We start from the raw sequence: 17,997 nt of genomic DNA, 5'->3' as shown, positions 1-17,997 counted from the left end.
TTGGTTAATAGATTTGCTGGGATTTGGGTTTGACATTAATTCCGAAGTAGACAGGAAATTAATGCAATCCTTGACTTCGTGCTTTGCCTGTCTTACAGTATGTTCACTTGTCTCCCTCTATAGACCAGGTAAGGAACAGTTACCAGCTGTGCAACAACGGGACCCTGAGAGTGATGTACGCCAACGGAATGGGCATCAGCTTCCACACTGAGCCCCACATCCTGGCAGGTTCTGTCAGCCCTACGATTGGTCGCAGGAACATCACCCTGCCAACAGACAATGGCCTCAACTCCATTGAGTGGCGTCTGCGCAAGGAGCAGACCAAGGGAAAGGTCACCGTGTTTGGCAGGAAGCTAAGGGTGAGTCATTTAAATCTAGATATTTAACAGCCCTTACATTTCAGCATCAAGTAAAGCTCAGAAATATTTCAAATTAACCTCTCCACTTTGCCCTTTTTTTAGGCTCATGGCCGCAACCTCCTCTCAATTGACTTCGACCGCAACACACGCACAGAGAAGATTTACGACGATCACCGCAAGTTCACGCTGCGTATCATGTATGACGCTCAAGGCCGGCCGGCTATGTGGTTGCCCAGCAGCAGTCTGGCAGTGGTGAATGTGTCCTATTCTACCACCGGACAGCTTGTTGGGCTGCAGAGGGGGAGCATGAGTGAGAGGACAGAGTTTGACCCCCAGGGACGCATCCTGTCTCGTTCTTTTGTGGATGGGAAGGTGTGGAGCTACAGCTACCTTGACAAAGTAAGTCCATTTATCACTAACACTGTCATCTAAGAATGAAATCTCACCAAGACAAGGAAATTGCAAGAATGAATAGTAATTTGGACTGTAGAACTGAGTAATATAATACATCATTTTCATGGTTATGAAGATTCAAATTTTTCAGCTGAGAGCAAATTACTCCTGGTCCTATTTCACAGGAGGCAAGTCACCCGTTCATAATGCTATTATACTAATCCATATTTTGACTCTGTCTTCGCTTCCAGTCCATGGTGCTGCTCCTGCAGAGCCAAAGACAGTACGTCTTTGAGTTTGACGCCTCAGGTCGGGTCACAGCTGTCACCATGCCCAGCGTAGCTCGCCACACCATGTTCACACACGTGTCAGTGGGCTACATCCGCAACACCTACAACCCCCCAGAGAGCAACGCCTCCATTATCCATGACTTCAGTGAGGACGGCAGGCCCCAGGCCACACATTACCTGGGCACCGGCCGCCGTGTCCTCTACAAGTACGGCAAGCTGGCCAAGTTGTCAGAGATTGTGTACGACAGCACTGCTGTCACTTTCGGCTACGATGAGACAGCTGGTGTGCTGAAGATGGTCAATCTGCAGAGCGGGGGCTTTTCATGCACCATCCGCTATCGTAAAATGGGCCCGCTTATAGACAAGCAGATCTACCGCTTCAGTGAGGAGGGAATGGTCAACGCGAGGTTCGACTACACCTACCACGACAACAGCTTCCGTATCGCCAGCATGAAGCCAGTCATCAGCGAGACACCACTGCCCGTTGACCTCTACAGATATGATGAGATCTCTGGCAAGGTGCAGAAATGTTGTCTATTTCAATCATTTTGAGCATTGATGTACAAAAACCTTTTTGGCTGCCCGAGGACTCACCTTTTCTCTAAACTTTTCTGTCCCTCCTATAGGTGGAGCACTTTGGAAAGTTTGGGGTCATTTACTATGACATCAATCAGATCATCACCACAGCCGTCATGACGCTGAGTAAGCATTTCGACACCCACGGTCGCATCAAGGAGGTCCAGTACGAGATCTTCCGTTCACTTATGTACTGGATGACAGTGCAATACGACAGCATGGGACGAGTGGTGAAGAGGGAGCTCAAAATCGGGCCCTACGCCAACACCACTCAGTACCGCTATGATTATGATGGAGACGGACAGCTCAGCGGCGTCAAGGTGAATATTCTGTGTGGAGAGAGTTGGTATTTTGAGGATTTCTGTCTTTAGAAGCTTAAGTCTTCATGACAGCTAATATAGCTCAGAAACTAATCTATCACTGACATTACACTCTGAACTTATTATTGTGTGAAGTAGTTGGTTCTAACAGAGGCAAAAAACTGATTGAATCATATTTATAAATCTTGTTGTTTTATTCAGGTGAATGACTGGTCTACCTGGCGCTACAGCTATGACCTGAACGGCAACCTCCATCTCCTGAACCCTGGGAACAGTGCCCGGATCTTGCCACTCCGCTATGACCTCCGAGATCGCATCACACGCCTGGGAGATGTCCAGTACCGGCTGGATGAAGACGGCTACCTCAGCCAGCGTGGTTCAGACGTCTTTGACTATAACTCGAAAGGTCAGCTGCTGAGGGCCTACAATCGAGGCCCCAGCGGCTGGAGTGTTGTGTATCACTACGACGGGCTGGGCCGCAGGGTCTCCACAAGGAACAGCCTGGGACAGCATCTACAGTTCTTCTACGCTGATCTAAACCACCCAACCAGGGTCACACACATTTTTAACCACTCCAGCTCAGACATCTCCTCGCTCTACTATGACCTGCAGGTAGGCGTCCTGTTCTTATATTACCATATATGAGCAAATACTGAATATCTTGTCTGAGAAACTTGATGAAAGTTTACATACTTATAAATATTGTTGTTAGAGCAATAGCATTGCAACTTATGGCAAAAGCTTTATCCTGGAACATAATAAAAATGAACTAAAAACTGAATTTCTGACTATCTCATGATCAGGGTCACCTGTTTGCCATGGAAGTGAGCAGCGGAGAAGAATACTATATAGCTTCTGACAACACTGGCACACCCCTGGCTGTCTTCAGCAGCAATGGACAGATGATCAAACAGGTAATACTCAAAGTGGCCTTGAATCATGAGATGGTATTGCTATGGTTGCCATGAAAACGGTGTTATTCCTCATTCCATTATTCCTCCTTTTTGTGCTGATACACAAATAAAAATGGTGAAAAAAAGACTGCATAATGCAAATGCTCCTGCCATCTGCCGTGCCAAAGTGTCCTTGTACCAGACACTAATTCCTTATCAGCTTCAGGGACGCTGGTCTGTTACTGACCCTGACCTTTCCATCAGAAGAAGAGCTGAGAATCACTAAAAGCAAACTGGCTCTGTTTATGTCACCCAGGTGCAGTACACAGCCTACGGAGAGGTGTACCTCGACTCTAACCCAGAGTTCCAGCTGGTGGTTGGATTCCACGGAGGTCTCTACGACCCCTTGACTAAGCTAGTCCATTTCACCCAACGGGATTACGACGTCCTGGCTGGGCGCTGGACTTCGCCAGACTACAGCATCTGGCCCAAGATAGGGAAAGATCCCTCTCCCTTTAATCTGTACATGTTCAAGAACAACAACCCCCTCAGTGACATGCTGGATGTGAAAAATTACGTCACAGGTAGAGGATTGATATGTATAAATATGGTGTACATGTTGGCATATCAAAAACTTCACTACAACAGACACAATGAATGCCTTATTTAAAAGAATTGACAAAGTAAACATACAGGCACATGTAGATCACCACTATAAGCTCAACTTAGCTTGTTATGCCCTGACATTATCAACGATATCTCTAATGTGCAAAAAAATCTGATTGTTATGGGCAAAATAGTTAATGCAACATTGTACTACAGCTGGCACAGCTAATAGAATTGCATAACACCAGCTGAGACACAAAAGCAAACACACTGTCAGTTTTTTATGGTAAAAAAATGATTCATTTGCCACCATGTTTAACTTTGTCATTCAGCAAGGTAATTTCCACCCTATCTGCTGTTGTAGATGTGAAGAGCTGGCTGGTGATGTTTGGCTTCCAGCTCAGTAACATAATCCCTGGGTTCCCTCGACACTCGCTCTACTTTGTGGAGCCACCATATGAGCTGCAGGCCACCCAGCACTGTGAGAACGGACAGGTACGGTCTGCTGTGCACAAAGAAAATATGGCTATTCTCCTCATGAAATCCAATATTAAACCCATTGTAGTGATTCAGCTTTTATCATGAATTTTCATTCTGATACTTTTTTTTTTTAATACTCTTTCTTGTGTAGCTCATCACTGGCGTGCAGCAGGCTGCAGAGCGTCACAACCAGGCGTTCATGGCCCTGGAGGGTCGTCTCCTCAACAAGGAACGTCGCAGACGCAAGGACAAGCCTGGCCACTGGTTCGGCACCAGCACCCCCATCATAGGCCGCGGTGTAATGCTGGCACTGAAGGAGGGCAGAGTGGTGGCTGGCGTGTCAGCCTTGGCCAGTGATGACAGCCGTAAAGTGGCTCTGGTGCTGAATGGCGCCCAGTACCTGGAAGGCACCCATTACACCCAGGACGGGAAGGACTGTCACTACTTTGTGAAAGTGGGCTCTGCTGACAGCGACCTGTTGGCGCTGGGGCTTACCAACGGGCGCAAGTCACTAGAGAGCGGCATTAATGTGACGGTTAGCGGCCGGTCGAGAAGAGGAGTGACTGTGGAGTTTGCTGTGCCGTCGTTTGTACTGAGCGTTCGGTACGGACTCGCTGTGGACGTGGTGGATGAGGAAAAGGTCAGACTGTTGGAGCTGGCCAGGCAGAGGGCCTTGGCTGGGGCCTGGGCCAAGGAACAGCAGAGGGCCAGGGATGGGAAGGGAGGCAGTCGCCTCTGGACGGAGGGCGAGAGACAGCAGCTCCTAACAACAGGTAGAGTACAGGGCTACGATGGCTACTATGTACTGCCTGTGGAGCAGTATCCAGAACTGGCTGACAGCAGCAACAACATCCAGTTCCTCAGACAGAACGAGATGGGCAAGAGGTAACAGCCCACCTGAACTCGCTTGAAGGGCAGACTCTTCCCCCTCTCCCACTCACTTCTCTAGATCCTGCTCCTTTTTCCTACCCAGCCTCCTCGACCCTACTCCTCTCAAAACCCATGGAGAATTAACCAACAAATGGGGTTACTCACGGAACGCTGCAGGGAACTTTTGAAAAGAATGACTCAACAGAAAACATGTTATTGTTAATTTTACTGCCACAGGCAAAAAATTTAAAGTTTAGTCAAACGGTTCTGTTTTTTGAAAAAAAACTTTGAACAACTTAAAAAGCACTGAAGAACTGAACTGTTGCTTAATGAATAAGAAGATTCCCCTTTTTAAAAAAGATATTGATATTTTCGCCCATATTTTTTGGGTCACACTGAGAGCGGCCATGACAGCTACTGAACACACAGTGAAGTTGTTCTGTGCTGGCCTCTGCGGTGAAGGCTTGTCTGTCTCTAATAGACACTAAAGGAAAAGGGACCAAAGTGGAGACAAAGCCACCCCAGAGTGCCGCCATTACAACTACACATTAAAGGAGGACGTCATAAACAGCGACATACAAGGCAATGTTAAAGCTCGTCCAATACTATGAGTCGTCTCCCTGTCTCAGGCCTCCCATCGTCCACCACGGACCAGTCCTCTGCTGCTGAGGCAGCACACATCCAACCAAGCAACACACAAGCTAACGGCATCCTTGAACAAATCCGAGCTGTTAATGGACAAAAAAAAAAAAACTTTTTAAAAAAACAAAGTCAAAAAAATGATGGCTATATTTGTGGACAGTGGTATCACACAGCATTGTTTATTTTGAAATGGGGAGAAGAATCATATTACTACATATGTGTCCAACTACACTAAATTTCAGGATGTTGCGTATACTGTAGATGCCGTAGTTTTGTACGTTTCAGTCGCGGTAGAATTGTGAGACTTTCACCAAGGCACTTCTGTACAGAACGATCAAACACACCACTCACAGAGTCCAGAAAACATGCTAAGTTAGTATTTATTTCATTTTATTCTTTTTTATTTATTTATTCTTAGTACTATATGACAATCATGAATGAGTCACCAGTTCTATTCAAAATGAACTTTAATGGATGAGTTTATTTTCTTTTGTAAAATATGTAAGAAATGTTCATTTTGTTTTTGTATTAATTTCAGTTTTCTGCCAGGGCAAATAATAGTCACTCTCAAAAAGAATAATTTATGTAATAAAGTGTTTAAAAAAACGGTTTATACTTTAAATAAAGTCTTTAAAACTGTGAAATCTGTTTTTTTTTTTTTTTTTTCAAAATATATTTCGATGTACAGTGTATAGACCTACCTTTATGCAGCACAGTAGAATATTGTTCAGAATATCAAGTTTTATATTTCTAAGAGGAAGTGGCTTGTAATGTGCAAAATCTTTAGCTGGTCTTACTACTCTAGAGTTTTGTGGCACTCTAATATTCCATATCTACAATATCAATCCCCAGTTTGTTGTTTTTGACTGTTTTTTTGTTTGGAAGCAGAGATATTTCTGTCCTAGATCCCAACAGCAGTAGCAGTAATGGATCCCTCTCACTGTGAAGAGACTCGTGCTGGATGTCATAATGTACCAAATCAGTATTATCAAAGGATGATTCTTATACATTCACTGAAACGAGACTCTTCTGAGAACCTTATCAATAAAACATAATTGTTTACTTCACCTGAGCGATGTGTAGTTCACTTTCATCTCATTTTTGCATTATAAAATGATTGATGTTCTTTTCATGATAGCAAATTCCACCAGACTTGACTGACATACATTCGCATTAGCTGCATTTCAAAAACATTATTAGATAGCTGTTGGTACACCAGACAGCTCCATTGTTTAAAACAAGTTGCTTCCTTCTTTGTTAATTGTGCATCAACCTCACAGGTAAAGTCCATTTTTGCTCCAGGTTTTCTGTGTTGAAAAAGTAAAATAAACCACACACAACTGCTGTTTTCCTCTTCCAACCATATTGCTCACATTTCTGAATGCACATACATAGCTGCCAATATTTTTGACAACAGCAGTTCAGATGCATATCCACTGAGATCACCCCTAACTTCAAATGCTTACAGATAAATGTTTGTTATAAATGTTACCTGGAATGATTTTATTCTATTCTATTGATCCGTTCTATTGAATTTTAGATGCATCTCTCTAATGTTAGAAGTGGTGGAAGGTATTTTGATCACTAACATAAATAACAATACCACACTACATATTTAAGTCCTGCATTCAAAATGCATTAAAAAGCAAAAGTACATAAGTATTAACAACAAAACATACTCTACTCATATACTATTCTATACTATACTATACTATGCGATACCATCAAACGTACTCATAAAGAATTTCCTCTATCAGTGTTATTTGATTTTATTATTACTGAAGCATTAAAACTGGATTTCTGTCTCCCTCTTCTGGCAGTGAGAGCAATTACAAAAACACTGTCAACATGTGCTTGCGTCATATGCTACGTCGTAGCTTACGCTGTGGCGGCTCTAAAACGGTGGACAAATTGCCTCGAGCGTCACACAACCTCCGCTAAATAGAATTTGATCATTCGGTCCGATAGCATTTGGAAAGTGTAGAAGAGCCGCACTATTCAATTATTTTATCCCAACTCAAGTTAGCAGAGGGCTAACCGGAAGTTAGCCGCCTCAACTGGTGGAATTCTCTGGGTGTGCATCCAAACGGGAATGTCCCTCCTGACATGAGATTTAAAAATTCTGTATACTGTGGAATCCAAAGAGCTTTATCTGGCGGTGATAGGTTTAATTAGCATTGTGTGAATTCGTTTGGCAAGGGCTTGAATTTAACGGACGTTCGTTTGTATGTAAAAGTTCCGCACTGCAAGTTTAACATAAACATATTTTTAGGTTATTTTTGGTCAAGGTGGAACTAATTTTAACCGCTTCAATTTATGAGCATCATATTTTCTAAAATGATAGTGTGTTTTGTACGTGAAATCTTAGTTGTCAAAGTAACATAAGCTGTTAAATAAATGTAGAGAAAAAATAGGATATTTTGCTCTGAAATGTAGTGGTACCTCGAAATTATTTTGAAGTACTTGAGTAAATGTACTTAGTTACTTTCCTCCACTGCCTTTCAGGTACTGTAAGAAAACCAGTATGTGAAACATCCTGTAATATATCCTTTGTGTAAAATTGTGCTGCAATTAGAGCACACATTTTATTAAATTATCACTGCAGTGCTTTGGCTTCACTTTTGTGAAACATACAGTTGATGCATCAGAAAGGTGACCATGCACAATATCCTGCACTAGCAGCTGTGTTATAAATAGTCAAAGGTATCCTGCCCAGCCCTGGCAACCAGGATACACTGATTTATACTCTCTATCCTTAAGCCTCACACACTCACTGCGGCATGGCCCTGAACAAAAACAAACGACAACGCCTTCAGTTTCATGGGAATAAATTATTTTAATGCAAGAATCTTATTCAAAGCAAAAAGGCATCCAACATGTCATTTGGTTTCTTCTGTTGAGCAATAACATTTTTTTCACATTTTCAGTTTTATCTCCAAGGTATGTAATAAAAATAATATTGGAATAATTTTTCATATCAAGATCACCATGAAAAAAGAAAAAACATTGTGGCCATCGAATGTTAACAGTAATCATACATTAATCACTGTCATCTTCAAAAATGCATTCCATTTATTGTCATATGATTTCACCTGAAGACATACGTCAGCTTCTGTGCAAATGAAAGGGAAACATTTTAAGCATCAGCTTCTTAAGAGCACCCTATGGCTCATTAGCAGCCAGGGTCTTGGTGGTTTTAAGGTTATGGGGGTCCAGGATACGGGGTTGTCCTTGCGGGATGGGAAGTAGCACAGGAAGGGGCTTATGGCAGGGTTAGAGATGATTAAAAGGGCAGGCAGGAGTAGTATCTTACAGAGGTAATCATCATAAAGTGCCAAAGAGCCTCACACTAGGTCAGCCTGAGATCCAAGTATGCTGTATTTGTCTATGTGTTACTGTGTATCCACCTTGTCTGAGTTTGTACTGTCTGTTGTGTGTCGTGTAGGGTTAGAGTGAAGAGCCTGAGATTCAGGGTATGTCTATAAGCTCAGTTACAAGCTGCTACAGAGTAGCCCCTGGACAGGGTCAGTCAGTCAGTCAGTCAGTCAGTGCTGAGGGCTTCACATCACGGTAGAGAAAGTGGCTCTGGGAGGAGACTTCCATATGGGTTCAAGGCTTTTATTTATAGACGAGCAAAAGACTAGGAGAGGGAAATGGCGGAGTGGTTGCGAGTATGTGCGAGGTTTAAGGCAGATGGGGGGAAGGGGCGGTAGGGTTTCGAGGCACAGAAATGGGGGGCAAGGGAAGGGGGGATGGGGGTGTTGGGGAATAGCGTTATGTCAGCATGTCCCAAAGACAGCAGCAACACAGAGCTGTCCAGCAGGCTGTCAGGCATGTGTCTCCTGTGTCGTCTCGTCTCCTGTCCTCCACCACGTACACTGGAGAGAGAGAAGAAGAAGAAAGAAGAAATGAGCCGAAAAGGGTTGACATGGTGAGATGGTAAAGAACGGGAAAAATGGTACACCACTTAAAGAAAGTAATAATAAGAAAGAATTCCCTTTTCTACAACTGCATAAAACCAGAGAAAATTCTCAGAATTATGCTATCAAATCTTCAGCAGTAAGTTGAAGTATAACCATGGCTGCTATGATTTTCCTCTAATTATGTTCATCATGGGAGGCATGTCACCATGGTAATGCCATAGCAGCCCAGAGCCATGATCATACAGCGTTACAGTTGAGTAACATTAGCTCTGCTTTGAGGTATCGTTGGGCAGATGAAATTAAGCCTTTCAGAACTTCACATCTATGTGCTCCAACAAGGCATTTTCCTTTACTTCACATGTACAGCTGTGGTTTTATTTCACCTTAAGTCAATACATCTAAATGAGTCATGTTACCCATATGAAGGGTCCACCATCTGTCTCAGACAAAAAAAACAAGTCAAACAACAGGCCTGAATGAATACATCTCCCCTTCTTTGTGTTTGTGATGAATCATTCATGTGGAAGGAAACACTCCAGCTTTTAACGGCCAGGTGCACTGGCTCATAACATAGGTGACTTTGTCTCCTAGGTGACCGGGTCCTGGTCAATAGATAAAGTAAAGCGAGCTAACCATTTATCACGTTGACCTCTGATAATGATATGGCAAAGAACTGGTTAATGATTGGCCAATATTTAATAATGACAGCTCTATCAAAAGGACTCACAGCAACAACCTTGATAACACTGTCCTTTGATCAGCCAGAGGAAGCTTATCTTGAGTCAGTCACAGGAGCAGTAACACCTCACTGCTTGCTTTTAATGCATAAAGGTGTTAACTATGCTCTGTGAAAGCAAGACTCTCTTTGCATATTCATTTTGAATATTTTACAATGTCATGTGCTTTTTGTTTCACAGCTTGTGCTGTAGTTTATTCTGGATGCTCAGATGGGAGTTGCCACTGCACTGACACACCTTTTATCTTCAACCTGGCTTGACTTCACACTTTTTAAACCTTTATTAATTACTCTACATAATGACAATTTTTGCATTTTTACAGTCAAAGTTGTTAGTATTTTTACAGCCAATTAAGTTATTTAAAGTCTGTGTAAAGCAATAATAAATTTGTGTTCTGGGTTTTTCACACCACAGAAAATAGTATTATTAACCACCCAGCCAAATTTGACTGATTAACAAAATCGTGGAAAAACAAGCAGTATTCTGAGCTTAGAAACGCTGAACAGCCTCTGAGCCTCTGAACTTAACAATGCTCACGCCAAACTCCATTAAAAAATATACAATTTATAATAGGATTTATAATAGGCCTTGTTTGTAGGCAAGCAACATGGATAATATTTCAAAAATAAAGTATCGCTAGGAGCCACTGTTCAGCACATATTTTGTAGGTAAATGTGGACTTATTTCCTCTCATCTTGTTAACTTAGCAGTTAACAAGCCATCAATCGCCAATCATGGAGGGGTCATGCTAGTGACGCCTCTACGTCATAGTGCAGCCATTTTAGACACGCCCAACAAATCCAGAACACAGAAATGGTGAAAAACAGTTTAACGGTCTAACTTCACAATTCAGTACTACATAGTCCACAGTCTTTTCACATGTTTCCAGCAATTATTTTCTGGTAAAAATGCCCAATTTTTACTTGGAAAAAAAATGATTTTGACATTTTTGACAAATGACATTTTGTTTCGTCATAGTAGGAAAAGCACAGGTGCTACTAATTACATTTACAATGGCTTTGTTCTATTCAAGTTTCCCCGTAGGCCATGGCAGTGTGACAGTGAGCCAGCATTCACAATAAACAGAGCCTGAAACTGAAGCAGCTAGTGTTTCCTCTAGGATTTTTTTTAGCAGTGCTGACATTGTATGCACGCAGAAGCCATGATGCCAGGACCCATATTTGCACACATCCACAGTGGAATAACTTAAAACTTGCTTGGAATTGTTCCAGACATCCATCGAGTGATGTGTGTGTTAATTTACAGGAGCTTTTGACACCAGAAGGGCTCTGGAGACCAAGATAGCTGTCACTGTAATAATTTTCAAATTATGAAATGTCTCAACATACATAGGAGGGGTTTGGGGGTTGTCCTCCAAGAAAATGTTGATATTTGACTAAAAACTATGCATTGTCATGTCATTTTGGAGCATTATCAGTACAATATTTATAAAAAACAACAACAACACAGGTTGTAGTTTTCACAGTCCACTCTGACAGTAACAAGAACAAAAGTGAAACCGATATACTCACTGATGAAGTAAGCACTATGTCCTGAAGTTACCCTTCACATTTTCATGAGTGATCACACTTTGCACAATAAAAAATAATCATCATAAAATAATATTGGTAAAATGAGATAGTGAATGGATTTGAACTGCTATTTTTTTTCTGTCTCATCCTCCCATAGTCAGGCTGGAGCCACTAGCCAGCTGTAGAGATCGGTATTGTTAGGATCTTATGTTATCTTATCGATACTCTTTGTGGGTCCAGTTCTATCTTATACTCTTATCAGCTCTCTTTCATTACTAAAGAATTGTTATTTTTATTGTTTTTTTTATTATTATTTTAAAAAGGAATACATTCAGAACTGGACTAGACTTGATTCATATCTTAAATATAACAATATTGTTTCTAGAGCAGCAATAGTAATGTTTACAACAACAAAGTCACTATATACACTCAATAATATCTCACTGGACACAAATCTAAAATGTCAATAAAATGAATAATATTCTTGACATCAAAATATGGAGTGAAGTTTAGAAAGAATGAAGAACATAGACATCAGTCTGTTAGAGGGAGGGGGGGCTGTCATCTCAGCCTATAGCGAAGTTTACAAGAATTTGATTAGTTTAAGACATGTGGCAAACTAAGATTAACAGTGACAGCTTTGGTTTGAGCTTGTGCATAATTCACTATTAACCTAATCAGTGCACTGTGGTTGTGTAAAACATACCAGCGGTGGATGAGTGTTGAAGCTATCAGTTTTCTACATTTTTATGCTTGTTGAACAGGTGTTTTTATAAAGTACTCTTATTGGCTTTTTACTCACAAAGGTTTCATTGCACTTACAGTAACGAGTAGTTGTCGTCAATCTTTCATTTTATCTGGTTCACTGTCTCCACTGCGGCCTCTCTGCTCTGCTGTCTGCTCTGTGTGTGTGTGTGTGTGTGTGTGTGTGTGTGTGTGTGTGTGTGTGTGTGTGTGGAGCCCCACCCTCGGTCAATACCCAACACAGAGCAGAGAGGAGATACTGCAGCACAACCAGAATTGACACCAATTCCCAATCAATCACAACTAGGTCCAGTCAGCTGCTTTAAGTGGAGAAAGTGCGAATGGTTTGTGTTGTCATAATGTGAAATTTCAGCTGCGGCATTCATTATTTAGCAAAGGTGCTGCACTGCTGTTGAAAGCATATAGGTGAAACACTGTTGGGAGATGCCCTATGAACCACTACAACCTGCATTGTAAGGGTCATGTGACCTACAGAGACAGCAGAAAGAAAGCATTGGTACGCTAATATGTGTTAGCCTTGCTAGTTTGCCTACTTTTACCGTTGAAGTACGTAAACAGTGAAGAAGCATTTAAAATATTTTTAAAAATCTCTACAGCAAAGGGAAAAACTTTTTTCTTCTATTCAACTTAACCTCTAGCAAGCAAAATATATTATATCCATCATGAATATTCATGCAACATAACGTCTAGTTTATCAGTTCTTGAAAACGACATGTGAGGACACCCTTGGTGTTGCAGTTCTAATAATATCACAGATTCTTAAATGTGTGTGGCAAAGTGAAAGACTTTCTTTACATCAGTTCAGATTGTCTTGCTGGAGAAATATCATATAAATATGATGAAGAGGAAACAGCTCAATGCTTCTGTAGAAAACGACACCATTTTCAATAATGATTTTCTACTGAAATGTGTTCACTGTAACTGATTTTTGGTCATTGGTCATGTGACCCTCATCTTGCAGGTCGTAGCTGTCCATTCTGATTCAGGTCATTATAGCATTTTTCATATTATCAGTGGTCTTTCAATAGTTCTGTTCTGACAACATTATGAATATATTTTCATCAGTCCCTGTTATGTGCTACTACTCACCTGTGTTTTTGGGAGCTTCCCCATACATAGGTCCAGGAGGGGGCCCGCCCTGCCAGCCAAACTGTGGTTGTCCAGCGTATCCTTGATAAGGAGGCTGCCCTGGCCCAGGGTAGGGGCCTCCGGGGCCCATTGGTCCGGCAGGGTAGTTAGGGTAAGCTGAATTAGGCTGCTCCATGTTCACAGGGTATCCCTGTGGAGGATAACCCTGAGGTGGGTAGCCTTGTGGAGGTACGCCCTGGGCTGGGTAGCCTGGAGCAGTGGGGCCACTGCCGGGGTATGGAGGGGGCTGCTCAAAATTCATCTTTGAGTTGAACAATCACCTGAAGAACAAGACAACAGGAGTGTAAATAATGGCTCTGTTTTAATTTGAATGATCCTGACAAGTAAACACTCGGGTTGGGTAACGTTTGAATTTTATCAATTCTGATTCTGCTTATTGAAAGAGAGAGGTCAAAACTGTTTATATAACAAAAATATCTTTATTCTTTTAAGCATTTACTTTGACTTTTATTCTTTCATTAAGATAAAATAGGTAAACACACTGGATACAAAGGATTAATCATATCTACAGTTTGATTTATTGCCGTGATGGCTTTGTTTCCTTATGACATACGTGTGCTTGTGTTTGTGTGCGTAATTTAGCCCTTTAGCCACATTAGGCAATGAATTCCTCTGAGTCTTAATACAAGAACACAACATTTTCTGACAGGCACAAAAATGTTGAAACTGTTTCCCAGAACAGAAAAGTACATAGCATATAGCTGTCTTCCCAAATCCCTGAATCCACTCTCCTGCTGTTTCATGCCTGTTGCAGTCTCACACGGCAAACTACCATAATTTCCACAGCCAAGGGGGAAAAGACAAGCGCATCACATTATTTTACAGTCTGTAGAGGTGTCTTATGATTCAATGGTCAATCCCAACCTAGCTCTGCCCTCCCAGAGATAAGCACCATTATCTTACTGTTCACACACACACTTTGCAAATGGAGGAGGCAGCTTCACAGTGTACTGGGTGAGGCTAATCAAATGAACCATAGGAAACAGGAGACAAAGAGGAAAAAGATTGCAGAAGCCAACAGGCTGTACTGGTTGTATGTTCACACTTGGTTTTCCTCTTTACTCAGAAACATACATGACGTGTGATATTATCAAGATCACACATTCATGTTATATTTCTTTGTGAAGTGTGAGACCGACACAAAACCTTTTGGCAGTACAATGTACGCATGTGATCAGGCTAGTGTCTAAATGTTATTCGTTCCACTCTAGACCTCGTGAGAAGGAAACACTAATGGCTTCTGATGGGTCCATCACAGCCCTCATGTTAGCCTTCATCCCTAGATTTGCTCATGTAGAACAGCCATAACAACAGATAGTGGGTCAGGTGAAACTCTGCTTGGCCTCCCAGGATTCCTCTGTCACTTTGGATATGTACACTATAAACATCTAAACAGCACGACAACTCCCTTCACCACACCCTCTCCAACCACATCCAGTCTTCTGTCTATAATAAAGCAACGTTGCAGCTGTAAACTGAATCATGTCAGGGTGTATTTTACAGTGTTATGTACAGTTCCAGTTGCCAACACCTTCATCTATATTTGTTATCTAGTTTGGAGAAAACAGAACTCAGTTTATTAGGTTCAAAGTATAATGGCATGTTTTATATAGGCTATCTGATGACCTCATTTGATAGGTTTAAGGGCGGCTCCTGTGTAGTGTTTTATACCTATGATGCTGAGTACATTTCAAAATAATTTCTCAACATCATGTGGGGAAATTGAGGAAATACAACAATGTTGTAATAATTCACAATTACTACTTCCTGCTTTAACTTTTGTAAAAAAAAAAACAAAAAAAAACTCTCTCCTGTACAGTGCTTTTGTGAAGATGACTGTACATTACACCACCTGAATGTGTCCCTAAAGCTACTGACAGATGGCAAGGCCTCTGTAACTATGGTAACAGTGCTCCAGGAGGAACAGAATGATCCCTAGGGATTTGTTTTTGTTGTACCTTTAAGGCATTGAGTGGTAAAATGACACAATTATCAGATCTTTCCTTCACCCTGTTAACAGGAAAGCTTTGTATACTGTTGGACCTTTGTTCCAACTCATGACTCATCTGCAACTACACTGTGCTACATTACTAGCTAAAGGTTGAGGAAGAGTTTCTTTAAAAGGGACAATCAGTAATCTGACACCAATAGGGATGTCAACAGCATGAAAGTTCATCTTGTAGGTCACCTTGTCTTTATTGTACCCACATAAATCTCCACTAGTCTTTGGTATCAGATTAAGCTTTGATGAGAGGAAATTCCCAGGGCTTGACTCAAATTTGCACAGTATGTGTGTAGATCATGTATACGGTCTGAATGTGTGTGAATTTGCATGTGTGGGTCATTTGTTTTTTTCCCTTGCTGGACTGCCAGAATACGTAAGTGAACCCAGGCTATGTTTCCACAACAATATCATGGTGATAGTATCATGTACAGACACACACAAACACATGGACAGTGCACATGAGAGGTCTCTGAATCTATTTTAAAAAACACAGCTCAACCTAATGGCATTATTGAACAATTGAAAAGAACAAACGTGTCATTATAATGGCAGCATTATACAACTTCCAATAAAAAGGCCACTTAGCAAGGTTTGAAGCTATAAACCTAAATAAAGCATATCTGAGTAGAACAAGGAAGGAGTAACACTTTACACACAATCAAGTGAATCTAGATGCAAATTTATGAAATTGATTCAGTGTTGGCAATATCAGCTGCTGTTTAAAATCAATTAAATGCCAATGTTCTGCTCATAAAATACAAGTAAACTGTTCTCTCATGATACTAGGATAAACACATTTCTTTGATAATTATTATCATAGACATTTCAACAGAAAATGCACAAATTAAATAAACCACATGATGTCAACTTTAGAGCAATATGTCCATAAGAAATATTTTTTTTATCCCTGAAAATGATGGCCTGAAAAGCCAGGCCTGAAGAACAAGTCTATGTTGGCCTGGTTTATACTCAAAGATCTTCATTATATTACAGAGCTATCCTTGTTACGCAGCAGCTCTGTAGCCTGGCAGCCTGTATGTTTACTTTCTCTGTGTTCAGACACAAAGAAGCTGGCTGTATATGAAGACACCCCATTGGACCCAATTATGAAGATTCAGAGCCACAATTGTATGTCACACACACAAACAGAGGCAAACACACAGACTATAAAAATTGTCTCGACATACAAATAAAACATATGTATAATTTACAGTACAACATTTTTTTTTTCTACAAATTCAAGTGCAATTAACCCTTAAAATATTCATTTGAGTCTGTCGGTTTGTTATTAACGAAACGCTCATTATTACCATATTATTGGCTAATATAATAGCTTTTATTCTTTGTAGTATTCGTATTTTTTCACGCTGGAAATCCGGAAATATTATAAGCCTCTAAACCGAATAAAGGTGGCACCTGCAGGCCACAACCCATTGTAGCACTGTTCAGTTTCCCAGACCTCTAAATTCATCATGACTAAGCTCATATTGAAGAATTACGGACATGTGAGGACCACCTACCTTAAAATAAGTAGTATCCCGGTCTGTCGCGAACAGCAGCACTCTCTGTTTAAAAATAAACTCCCTCTAGCTTCAGTGTTTATTAGTATTTTTACCGCAATGAGCGTCCCCTCTCCTCTGCTCCAGTTTGCCTAGTGCGTACCGTTTGCGGGACGTGACGTCATTATAGGGGAACGGGCACGGGGGAGTTCTTAGTGGGCAACAAAACATGTGATTGGCTGCTACCGCACCCGCTGCACACAGCGTCCAATCACAAGCCAGAGCGATGAGCAGTGGGACGTCAGGGGGAAGTAATGACTCCTAGTCATCTGACTTGATTAAAGATTAAAAAGGTCTGCATCACCAAGCCAGTGATGAAACTAATAAATGGAAAGAGGAAATAGGTGGGATGATTGACTCGCATATGTTAATTATTCATTTTTGACTTACTGCTTTCACCCCTGAAGTTCGATTTTTGATTTTATAAAAGCTTATGGAAACTTGGTAGCTCTTGCCAATTATCATAAATTGATCTAGATTTATGTTTATTTTTATTCAAATGTATGACGTTATATATGAATAAGAGCACATATATTTTGAAGCCCATTACTCACTATACACCAGTATGCCCTGGTTGGGTAAAGTGCAGTTTTGTTTCACTCCCAGCAGATGTCACCCTATTCCCAGTCTATTCTCCGAGATGTGGGTCCTTGCAGTTTCTTGGTTTCTTACACTGCAATAAACTGCCATGGAGCTGTTTGACTGTTATGTTGTAATGTAGGCTAATATATTTGCCAACGTCTGTGTTTTGTATTTGTTTTAAAGTCTAATAATGAGCTATACATGCCTCTCAGAGCACAGCCCTGATTATAAATTCAGCATTATCAGGACAACTGACTTTTTTTTTTTTAAGGACATGTTTCTTCATTTTCTTCAGCCAAGCATGATGCAATGATTG

At 41.2% G+C, this 17,997-nt stretch overlaps 2 protein-coding genes across 3 annotated transcripts in view; one reads left to right on the top strand and one right to left on the bottom strand.

Moving 5' to 3' along the window:
• Positions 1-6,496, top strand: part of tenm2a (teneurin transmembrane protein 2a) — a 106,719-nt gene extending 100,223 nt beyond the window's left edge. For both annotated transcript variants that reach the window (XM_042418677.1, XM_042418676.1), the window contains exons 26-34: positions 124-359; positions 462-758; positions 1,004-1,561; positions 1,669-1,938; positions 2,140-2,550; positions 2,742-2,852; positions 3,148-3,415; positions 3,802-3,932; positions 4,069-6,496. In XM_042418677.1, the coding sequence (XP_042274611.1) occupies positions 124-359; positions 462-758; positions 1,004-1,561; positions 1,669-1,938; positions 2,140-2,550; positions 2,742-2,852; positions 3,148-3,415; positions 3,802-3,932; positions 4,069-4,806 (3,020 nt within the window). In that variant the 3' untranslated portion in view covers positions 4,807-6,496. The remainder of the gene's footprint in view (positions 1-123; positions 360-461; positions 759-1,003; positions 1,562-1,668; positions 1,939-2,139; positions 2,551-2,741; positions 2,853-3,147; positions 3,416-3,801; positions 3,933-4,068) is intronic.
• A 1,749-nt stretch (positions 6,497-8,245) lies between these two features.
• Positions 8,246-17,207, bottom strand: zgc:165573 (cysteine-rich and transmembrane domain-containing protein 1). Its single transcript, XM_042418837.1, has 3 exons — positions 17,061-17,207; positions 13,476-13,795; positions 8,246-9,307 (listed from the first exon to the last, which is right to left on the bottom strand). The coding sequence occupies exons 2-3, from the start codon at positions 13,774-13,776 to the stop codon at positions 9,204-9,206; spliced, it is 405 nt and encodes a 134-aa protein (XP_042274771.1). The 5' UTR covers positions 13,777-13,795; positions 17,061-17,207; the 3' UTR covers positions 8,246-9,203.
• Between the last annotated feature and the right edge of the window lie 790 nt (positions 17,208-17,997).

This window comes from Thunnus maccoyii, chromosome 8, assembly GCF_910596095.1.
Source record: "Thunnus maccoyii chromosome 8, fThuMac1.1, whole genome shotgun sequence".
Taxonomy (NCBI): domain Eukaryota; kingdom Metazoa; phylum Chordata; class Actinopteri; order Scombriformes; family Scombridae; genus Thunnus; species Thunnus maccoyii.
Note: the sequence above shows the minus strand (reverse complement) of the source record. Positions and strands in the feature narration are given on the sequence as shown.